Source organism: Vidua macroura, chromosome 3 (assembly GCF_024509145.1).
Source record: "Vidua macroura isolate BioBank_ID:100142 chromosome 3, ASM2450914v1, whole genome shotgun sequence".
Lineage (NCBI taxonomy): Eukaryota > Metazoa > Chordata > Aves > Passeriformes > Viduidae > Vidua > Vidua macroura.
Window position 1 is genome coordinate 63,121,753 of NC_071573.1, and position 11,319 is coordinate 63,133,071.

The 11,319-nt window shown below is 41.5% G+C and overlaps 1 protein-coding gene across 2 annotated transcripts in view; it reads right to left on the reverse strand.

Annotated features, from left to right (window-relative positions):
* TPD52L1 (TPD52 like 1) overlaps nt 1-3,929 on the reverse strand; it is a 50,506-nt gene extending 46,577 nt beyond the window's left edge. For both annotated transcript variants that reach the window (XM_053973744.1, XM_053973742.1), the window contains exon 1: nt 3,830-3,929. In XM_053973744.1, the coding sequence (XP_053829719.1) occupies nt 3,830-3,848 (19 nt within the window). In that variant the 5' untranslated portion in view covers nt 3,849-3,929. The remainder of the gene's footprint in view (nt 1-3,829) is intronic.
* Nucleotides 3,930-11,319: the final 7,390 nt, after the last annotated feature.

Genomic DNA, 11,319 nt, shown 5'->3' on the forward strand with positions numbered 1-11,319 from the left:
CCACCTGACTGGCAGGTGCCACTGTGGCAGGGAGAGGGCACTGGGCTAATGCTGTGACTTCTGATGATACTCATCTGACCACAAGCTCCACTCAAATGCACATGCCAAGGTGCTGCCTCTCTGCTCTGTTTCAGAGGACAGATGCAGCTAGCTTGAGGATCCCAGAAGGAGCTTGCCAACTGCACACAGCAGAGGGAAGAAGAGAGGTGCTGCAAGCCTACAAGATAAGGCCTTGAGGAGTCATCCAACATCTGAACTAACCACAGCTCTCTCTACAAGACCTGACAGGGGTGAGTGTAGCCACTGCAAGCTATTATGGATACAATGAATAACTGACTGAGGATGCAGAACATCTGTCAGGAATAGCTCTAAGGAAAAATGCTAGGACAGAGTCATGCCTCTGAGAGTCTGGCCTCCCTTCAGAGGCCAGGAGTGCAAGCAGCTGGCTGAGCTACCTGTGTAGGTAAAAAGGGAGCAGAAAGCTGCACATCAAAGCTTTTTATCAGAGGAAGAATCAAGAGAGGATGTCACAGGGAAAGAGGGTACAACTATATCTGGATGCATGAAGAAATGAAGAATTATTGCAAAAGAAGAGAAATGTGTAATGAGCAAAGCTCCAGTGTTAAAAAGTCACATGGGATTCTCGGATGAGAGACAAAGATATCCATGGTACTGTCTTTATTACAGGACATTCACAGTTTTAAACTGGAAAGCAGGACTACATGTGATAGTCAGTTAATCTGGATCTGGAGTAGAATGAGTATGATGAGAGGCAAATAGCTTGGATCTTCCTCCCTTTCAAAGAGAAACACTGTTTTTCAGATTTCCAAACTTTTCACTTGAGAAATGACTGACTGGCAGCCATAGGAAGGAAAACAAATATGCTCTTATGAAATTTTTAGCACCTAGTACAAGCCTAGCTGGTGTGTTCCCAGATCAGCTCTTCTATTAAGAACAAGAAGTAATCAAAGAGAAAAACACCCAGAGGCTTAAAGATAAAGTTTATATAAAGTATTTTTTTTATTGCACATATGAATTTGTTAATATGGAACATGTGGTTATTTCTTTTGAAAACAATTTTAACATTAATTACTATTACCCTCTGTCTAATTGCCTGTCTTATCTAGTTCATCCACATGAATGGTACCAGACACATTCAAAATGTTTAAGTAAAACAGTAATTCTGTTTCAGTCCAAGAACTCACTCTACTACTTTAAGTATCAGAGCAGTTAATTTTCACAGTCTTCGGGGCATGGACAGATATTACATTGTGCCTTGAACCACCCAGAAACTCATGGAATGTAGCTGTAACCTTTAACCAGTACCTTGATACATTTACACTTAATACTTTTCTTTGTCCACAGCTGCATTAAGATTCATGAAGTTAACTTATGCTGCTATATAAAAATGCTGACAAAAATTATTTTTCTGCTCTGAAGAAATCTCTTTTTTATACTTGCATGCATTTCTTGAACATAAAATTGCTCTTCTCAGGCATATGCCTTAAGGACAATATAAAATGGCACAAACAACAAAATTATGCTTTAAAATACATAGCTTTTTCTTTATGTTTTCAGTTGGAATACAATTCCCCAGCAGAGCACACTGGAACAATCCATTCAGGATTCATTTCTCTGTGGGCATCTGAAAATTCTTTAGAAGCAATTAATAAACTCATTCAAATGTAGATACATTTCTCCTGCTGCTTAAGGAGATATTGGAAGTAAAGCAGTCTTTCAAGGAAATTGCTACTGTTTTGTTAATAAAGTGCTATAACTGTTCTCAGCAAAATGTGTAACTGGGATTTAAAAATTCAGACTTCTGGCCAGTGCTTAGATGTACTTAACTGAATTTGACAGCATTAGACACATACAGGTCGAATTTTTTTTACCAGGAAGTCTCCATAACTGCAGTAGCATGCACTAAATTAAGTCTAGAAGGAAAAGGAGGGTAAAAACAAAGGGTTGCTGGCATACAAATACCTACCACAAAAATCTTGGATTGTACTGCTTGTTTATCAAAGCAATACTCTTTTTTTTTTTTTTTTCTCTTAGTAATGGGAGACAGAAATAAAACACACAGGTGAGAAACCGAAGAAAAAAGTGACTCAAGAATTGAATACAGGTAAAATTTTACATTCTCTCACTAGCCAATAGTCATCCAGAAGAAGAATTCTTCAAGACTTTGGGAAATAACAGAGCTGCTGGCCTGAATATACATTAGCAAAACACATTTATTGACCTAAATTTTTAACATGCGCTGAGAACATGTGTGTTTACTCATCTTACAAGTCAGAGAAGGCAAAAGATTCACATGTACATACATCACTATCCAGCTAGCCAGAATCTGATACTGTTTTCCATCAGCTCTACAAAACAAGGAATTATCCAAGTTCTGTGTCATATGGAGGTCCTGTTTAATGAACAGGTGCTCCCATCATAGTAGCTATACAGATGTATTCAGAAAATTAGTTTAAGTAACAGTCTTATGCTGTAGTCTTAATACTGACTTCTAAAAATCCCAAGAACTGAGCCACAGATCTATTTATTTCACCAGGCAGCTTCAGCCATGCATCCATTGGGACAGCACATGCCCAACACTTGCCAGAAAGGTTCTCATTCACAAGCATCATGAACTCCAATTTTCCACTGTATTCCTTTACATACAAACACATTTGAAGCCAACATTGCCTCTTTTAAGTGCATTTGTTTAAGGCAGATTTTAACTATCCTATTAGGAATTAGGAAGCCTATTTTTTCAGTTAGTTGCAATGAGTATATGTCTCGTGCTTATTTCATCTCCATGTTTTATAGATGACATGAAATGTTTACTAAACATTCTGATTTTGCAGAAATATTTGTACCACCTGCTTAGTCCTGTGTGACAAAGCCATGAGGTTCTTTAGAAAACACAAGGAAGATTATAAAGATGAGCAAGACCTGTCTGTGCTAAATCTCTTTGGCTGACACAAACATCATTTGTAACTTGCACGAAAAGTTTCTTCACTTCTTTGGACGCCAATTAACTTTATCCAGAGAGAGATATGAACAGCTAAGTAAGCCGTAAATGTTGCAATAGAATATGCTCACTTAAGATGAATGAATGTCGTGTTTGCAAAGCTGCAGAAATATTTTAGCGGATCCGATTTTAAGCGGCTCTCGGTGGATCCAGAGCTCTGCTGGAAGCCGAGTCCCAGGGTCTCTGATGCTGGAGGCGGCTCCCGCCCTCCGGCTGCCACCAGGACAGGGGTGGTGATGCTGGTCCGGCTCGCACCGTCCCGCTTGTCGACGGGAGGCAGCGGCTGCAGCCCGACCGGGGGAGGGGGACGGCCAGCGGAGCAGGACACACAAAAACACCTCAAACAACCAACAAACCTGGATGGCACGAACTTAACGCAGAGTTGTCAGTCAGCTACCTGACCGCGAAACGCCTAAAGCCAGCAGGAGGAAAGCGGCCGCCAACATCCCAGCCATAAGGAAAGCCAAGGGGATGCCGGCTCGGGATGGAGGACGGGGCGCAGGGCGAGGACGCCCCGCGGGCCGGGCCGGGTCACGCCGCGCTCCTCGGCCGAGCCTGGGGCTGCCACAGGCGGCGGGCGCCGGGCAGCGCTCACGGGCAGCCGCTCATGGGCACCGCTCACCGCGCTCCTCTCACCGCCCGAGCCCCGGGCCGCGGCTCCCTCGGGCTCTCCCCGCCCCGGGCACCCCCCGCCCCAGTTCGCGCTGTCCCCGCGCCGGCTCGGCCCTCCCCGAGGGGTGAGCGCAGCTCCGGGCGGCAGGGACGGGACCCCCGCGCCGCCCCGGAGGGCTTTGTCCCGACGAGACTCACCGCGTGCCTGCGGCTCCATGGCAGCGCGGGGGCTCAGCTGTGCGTGCGGCGCGGAGCCCGCTCGCAGCCCAGCTCGGGCGGCGCTGACAGCCGCGGCCGCGCCGCCGCCGCCCCCCGCCCTCGCCGCTCCCGCCGCTCCCGCCTCCGCGCCGCCGCCGCGCGGCGCCCCCTCGCGGCCAGGCTCGGGCGGCGCCGCTCCCGGCCCAGCCGCGTGCCCGAGCCCCTTGCACCTCGCGCAGGCCGCGGGCCGGGCCGGCCCCCCGGCGCCTCCGCTGTTCCTCGCCATCGCCTCCGCTGTTCCTCGCCATCGTCTCCGCACGACGCCTCCGGCTGTCACGGCTGGGCCCCGCGGAGGGGAGGCACTCGGCACTTCCCCCCAGGGGAAGCCAGGAGCCGCAAGGCACCGGCGGCACGGGCTCCCCGCCTGAGCAAAGGCGTACCTGGTGTATCCGCGGCACAGTGGAGTGGTCAAGTGCCTGACAAGAACGAGGTCATGGCTTATCTGAGTACCTGTGGATGTCAAGTTCTACTACCTCTTATGGCAGAAGCATGGGAACACATGCAAAATAATGACAGAGCCTACACTATCATGTATACTTAGCAGCTTAAGTAAAAATTATTTTTTTTCCCAGCACATAGGTCTGTATCCTGCTATTACTGTGTGTCGTGACCACACATAGTTCACACTGCAGCACTGATTTACTCTAGGTTTGGTCATGCCAGCATAACTTCCACACTTTGTTACCTGTCCACATTAACTTCACTCCTGGAAGGGTCTTGGATATTGTTTTAGCAAGGCTGCCTTCTCCATGGCTGATTATCCATATATTTATCAGTCAGACACTGTATCTAATTTGAGTGTATGATACTACTTAATGCCTCCCGGACACGCTGAGGATGCATAGCTTCTCAAGGCCTGTACTAATAAAAATTACAAAGCTAGAGAGTAAGGGCAGATGAAAGAAGTATTAGGCATTTGTTTGTGAAATTATACAAATGGGTCATACTTTGATTGAAGAAAATTATCTGAAAGAAAATGATTATGTGGTTTGGCCAAAGAAAAAAGACCATTTATAGCTAGAAAATAAGAGTTCCTTTTTTCCTTAAAATTCTGTAGCAAAGCATCAAAATTATTTATTTCCCACCTTTTTGTTACAAAAAAAAAATTAGAAAACTAAGGCCAAAGCAGCTTTAATTTGTACATATCTAATGAGGTTTTCCCTTAATACACACGTGCTTGTGGGTTTGAATTTTAATTTCTGTAAGGCGTGAATTATCATTAATTTTTCCTAGGCAAACCTCTCTTCATTGTGATTTGACATCTCCTTGAGCTGGAATTTACCACTGACAAAAGCAGAACAGAGGTTGTCAGAAGAATGAATTCCTGCACTCATGTCATTTCAAATGCAGAGACATCTTACCGTGACAAGATTTGAGCTCAGAAATGCTATCAGCTTTTACATGAAAAAAACACAAAGCCAAGTCCAGTCATGAATGCATGGAATCCCTGAGAAATTTCTCAGGGAAAAACTGAAATGATCAGCATAATTAGAAAATGTACTTTTCTGCAAATATAAGCAGGGCTTTCTAAAGCAGCCTAAGCAGTTCCTATGAAGCATGATGAAAAGTCAGCACCCAATCTACTTACAGGGCTACAACAGTATTAACAATACTGTTTATGGACAAGCTTAATTACAAATCTTACAGCAGCATATGCTATTCAAATTACTGAACAACAGGAAATTTTACCAGATGCTTATATGCTGAGTTTGATTTATCCTTTACATTTAGATACATGACTTCTTTTTCCACAACAGGAATGCCCTCTACTGTAAAGAAAATCCAACCAGTGTTTTACCTAACAAGTTATGGGGAACAACAAAGCCAGTCCTGCATTTAAGAGAGCTATAAATAGGAAAACAAACCTGTAAGTCTTGAGTTCCACAGTAATATGTTCATCTTGTGGCATGTTTGACAGAAAAAAGAAACCAGTCATTAAAAATATCCTCCTGCAACATGCAGCTAGGAAATCAACATTTTAAAGGTGGATTTTATTAGAAAATTACTATCCCATTGAAATGATGCAATTTAATTGTAAAATAGCTGATTAATTTTCTACCTACAGTACAACAGGATGCATTTTCATACTGTCCCACATATATCACTGATTTAGTGAGATTCCTCATCAAATTTGCCTGGCAAGAGATTTTGTTTCACTTCTATGTCTGAAGAGACTGCCCATAATTCAGACTTTGTTTTCTGTCTTGAAAGGGCTCAATCAAGTTGTAGGAGCTTAGTTGTTGTTTGAGAAAGGTCATTGTCTCTCCCATCATGCTGAAATTAAAAACAGTTGGGTTTTGTTTGGTTTTTAAGAGGTCAGACGGAATAAAACAAAAGCCAGATTATTTTGGTTTTGAAACAATTATGTATTATCACACACTTCGATTACACAATTTTCACAATAAAACAGCAATAGGCTTCAAATAAATGTATCAAGTTTATGTCATTGCACTGACTGGTTCTTGTCCTCTAACACAAAAGTGACAACATCCAATCTCGTGCCAGCCTTCAATAGATGTCTCTCTTCTTGTAGGGAGTAATTCCATGCATTTTGGAGATGGGGATTAAGGCAGGATTCTGCATGATAATGAGTATCCTAAACTCTTACTGATTTTTCATGGTAAATAATGGGGAAAAGCTACTAATAATTCACAGAAGTGCAAACCATCTAAAGACTGTGAAATACCAGTGGAATTTGTTGGTCCTAAAGGCCAGTGATTGTTTAGCAGGATGGGCTATGGCATGTGCATACATGCACTTTGGAGAAAAGATGGCAGGCTGCAGTGAAGCACAGCATTCCAGTTGTGATACAAAGTTAGATCTCCAGCAGCAGGTTAAATCTTTGTAGGGATATGCCATGGATGGAAAAACCAAGGATATACTCTGTGCCTTCTTCTACAAGGTTCAAAAACCATGTGTTCACACAAGACATTACAATTTATTTCCTTCCATTCAGATGTCATTGAGTTCTTTGCCAAATGCTCTATGCTACATGTTCAGTTCTCAGAATATTGTGGATTCTCATATTTGAAAGAAATACTGAAAATTAAAATAAAATATGCTCAATCTACTTTCAGAGTTTTTCTTTAACCTTTAGTAACTTCTTTTGATTTTCCTCTTTTATTCTTTGTATACTTAATGCCTAGAGCAATGTTGCAATTTAGAACATGAAGTGTGAAATGAAGTGCTACTACAGTGTACAACAGTGACATTTTACATTTTTATCAACAGATATTTACATTTTTATGAGCAGATTTTCATGATTGTCCTAATGGTCCTGAAACTAATTTCCCAATTATCTTAATGGTCTGATGATAAAGTAGTTTCATTTTTTATTTTTCTACCATGAAATGTTTTTTTTCTCCAGCTGTAACTAACAGAATGTAAGAATGAACATACAAACCTTGTGTGGTATTTTTGAGTGTGCTTAACTTTGTATGAAAAATATTCTGTGATAGAATAATGAGCAGAAAATTATTTTATTATTATTGATATGAATTAAAAATATCTGCCTGATTCTTGGACAGCTCTGTTTTCCTTCAAACATCCTGACTTCTCATGACTGGGATTAGTGGAACTGAACTTCACATCAGCGATCCAGCATTAATCACTATGCTCCTAATGTCAGAGAATCTGAATCAAGATCCTTTTCTGATGCAAACATCTCTATAAAAATAATAAAGTTCTGTTCATTCATTGAAGTTGTCTTTGATAAATATGTAACAAGACTACCAGTGACTGTATTACTCTGTGTTTTTACAATTCACAGAGGTTATTTAGAATATTTTTGAGAAGTGAAATACTTTTTTCCCCCATTACTCAACAGATTTCTGGCTGTCCTATCGATTGAGTCTTTTCTCCTCTCTCTCAAATGTTTTTCCAGTTTGCCTGGGATGAAAATGGACACTGTGAGGTGAAAAATGGAGGATGAGCAAGTGGGAAGGCACATCAAACTCTTCACCACAATCCGATAAAAGAGAGAGAGACTGAAAATGAAGGTTGGTTCAGACTAGAATTTATACATGAAGTGATTGCAAACTGCTGACACATATCCTGGGGCTTGTAGATACCACAGTGTGAGCATGTGTTGTCATTAGGCTTTCAGAACTTTCTAAAAGATATATATACTTCCATAAAATTCATTCCTATAACTTGTGAGATTAAATATTCTATTTGTCAATATAAAGGCTCATCTCTCATGTTAAAATACAAAAGAAACCCAGCATTTCTAGGCGTAGGTTCATGCCACCTTGACACACAGCTTTGGAGTGATTCAGATGAACTGCAATGGCGAGAGCTCAGAGCTGATTCCCTCATGGCATCTTTCAACACCAGATGGCACACGACTAAACTTAGCTGCCTGAATGAAGGAAGGCAATTAAATGTCTAAGCATACATACATAGAACCATCATAGATATCCAAAAGACCCGAGATACCCACATGAGCTGGCATGTATTACGCAGGATCTGTGGGATTTCTCTGAAATGTCATATTGGGACAGTCAGGATACCCTAGGACTTCTAAAATACTAGTGGATATTTAAGCACTTGAAATATTCAGTATGGAAGGCATTCAGTTACCTACAGTCAAACATCCAATGCCACTTGGGAGTTCCTGGACAGTCTGGGATGCCCTGATAGAGCAGAGATGTGCAGCCCAACCCCAATGTGAGCCCTGAACTCTCTGGAGCAGCAGCAGCTCCAGACCAGATGAGATTCCTTCCGATATCTGAAGTGCTCTTCATAAAACTGAATCCTGCTTTGTGCAGCTAGGTGTGGGCTAAATGTCTGTAGGTTGAGTCCCTTTTAAGATGTACTTAATGTCATTTTGTGTTTGTAGAATTGTTGCATGTTCAGCAGGTCTGCCTGAAAATGTGCATCCACCCCTGCCAGAATCACCTCATTCCTTTCAAAGAACATCCTTGTCACTTTATGTAAGCTCTAAGTATCCTGGTTTGTAAGTCAGGTTACCACTAGGCTTTTGTTCAGATGAGCCACTAACCTTGAACAACTTCATTGGTGGTGTATGGAGTGTAAAATTTACTAGTTTTATACTCCTAAAGCTTCCACCATCTCAAGAACATAGTCAATAGCCCTCCTTCAGAAGTAGGGCATGGACATTGCTACTATAAACATCAGAAACTAAACACTGGGCAATTAGTTTAACTCACGCAGATGAAACCTTTGTAGAAAGCCATTAACCTGAGGAAAAGGAAACCCACACTGCCCCAGCCTGCACCCTGGAATAGACTCACAGGCAGCTGTGAGTCTCCCATGGCTGTGGGAGAGGGAGATCCTTCCCCAAGTCACCCTCTGTGAAACCTGGAGTGCAATTTCTGATTCAGAGGCCCATCACTTGATTCTTCTGGTTCATATAGTCTCTTTTTGGAATCCTTTTGGAGCTCCTCTTTGTTGTACCCATGCACATGTCCTTTGGTGAATTTTTGTTCAGGTTTTCCATTTTTTCAGACAGCATTGCCTGTGTTCCTCAGCACAACACAAAGCCCAGGGGCTGCCCCAGTGATACTGCAAGCATCAAGTATTTACACCCAGTGATGAGATTCCTCCTGAGCCTTCAAGCTGAACAATCCCAGACTTCTCAGCCTTTCCTCAAATAACAATCTCTCAATCATCTTCATCATCCATTGCTCCAATATGTCCATGTTTGCCCAAAACTGGACTCAGCACTCCATGCATGACCTCACCTGTGCTAAGCAGAGGGAAGATCAACCCACTTGGCTTACTGGCACCACTCTACCTGTTGCAGACCAGTGCACCCCAAGTAACTGGCCTCCAGCTGGGCTTGGGCTACTCTCTTTGAACCCTGTCTTTCAGTCAGTTTTGGATCCACCTCTCTGCCCGTTGATCTAGTGATGTGCCAATCCTGCTGTATAATAAACTGTACAATAAACTTCCAAGTTTGGCAAATGCTGCAAAATGATGCTATATTAAGCAAGTTGGCTTGGTGAATCTATATTATGGCAATTAAATTTTTAATGGGCCAAAATCAATCTTTGATACAGGTAAAATAATCATGATAGATGAGATTTAGTTTTCACTTAGCAGAACTGATGTGGTTTCTCCTGTCTTCTTAAAATGTTTTCTTTACACCCAAAAGATAAGAAGCCATTATAAAAGCGAGGACAAAATTTAGTTTTCACATGTAGCTCAGAAGTAGATTTCTTTATTGGTTTCGAAAGCATTCATTTCTGTATATGTGCATTGGGAATCTGGTACAAAAGCTATTGCTGAAAAGCATTTAATTCAACTTCTTAAAGGAGGTTCTTCTTTGAAGTGCTATTGATACTGATGGAATGTCTAGCACATGGAATTATTGCTGCATTGCTGGATGCAATACCCTTTTCTGGGGTTTAAATCCTACATCTCCAGACTGAAGTGGAAGTTCATCTGGCCATGTGACTGGGAGTGACTGAACCAACCTGGCAACATCCCTGACTATTATCCATATCACCAAGAGAACATTGTAACATCTCTTTAAAAAATAGCAGAAAGAAACAGATAAGTACTCTATTGTAATGTCCTTGCATAGGTATCCATTTAGCATCATGATGCAAAGATATGAATCACACTTCACTGAAAAGTTAGGTTTTTTAAAAAAAATCCAATTTATGCAAAACCCTTGAGATGGATCCTTCTAAAAATGGGAAAAAAACCCCTAAGATTTCTTTAAAAGGAGTTCACAGTAAAAAGGATGCCTCTTATGGATCAATCATAGAATCAGCAAACATGAGAATAGTTTCATTTCTTTTTCTCTTAAAGAAAAAAAAATGAATAAGGAAGAACAGCCAGCAATCTATCACAATGAGCAAAGTGTATTTGGAGAATTGGAATTAGAGTGACTTCAACCTCTGTTGAACACAACTGATTCCCAAAATTAGAATGCATTTAATATTGAGTCCCATCTCTTTAAAATCTCAACTACCATAAGACAAATCACTTGATATCACATGTTATCTACTCTTGTGCCATCACTCTTTAAAAAAAAATTTCCTCCTCCGTCTCAGGTACAGCCACTGCAATTTCAGAATCTCTCTCCTCTTTTTAGAAAGTGGCTGATCGGAACATCTGTTTGTTGTTCTGCACTTTGCTTTAGCTTGGTAAACATATACATATAAAAAAGCAGAACAACATCAACATGAAGATTCAAATTATAGTTAACTGACAGCTTACCTGTAAGCCATACCACTAATTTGGGATGCCACTATTCTGGGATAAGAGGTAGCTTGCTTATTGAAAATCTGCAACACATTCTGACTTCATCTTTTGCTAAGTAATGAGTCATGGGAAACAGAGCAAATACTGAATAGCTCCTCAATTTTTACCAAATTTACTAAGACAATTAAATCACAGACTGCATATTCTTTTTTGACGTGTCTTTGTACTTTGCAGGGTTTTTTTTAAAGCACTTG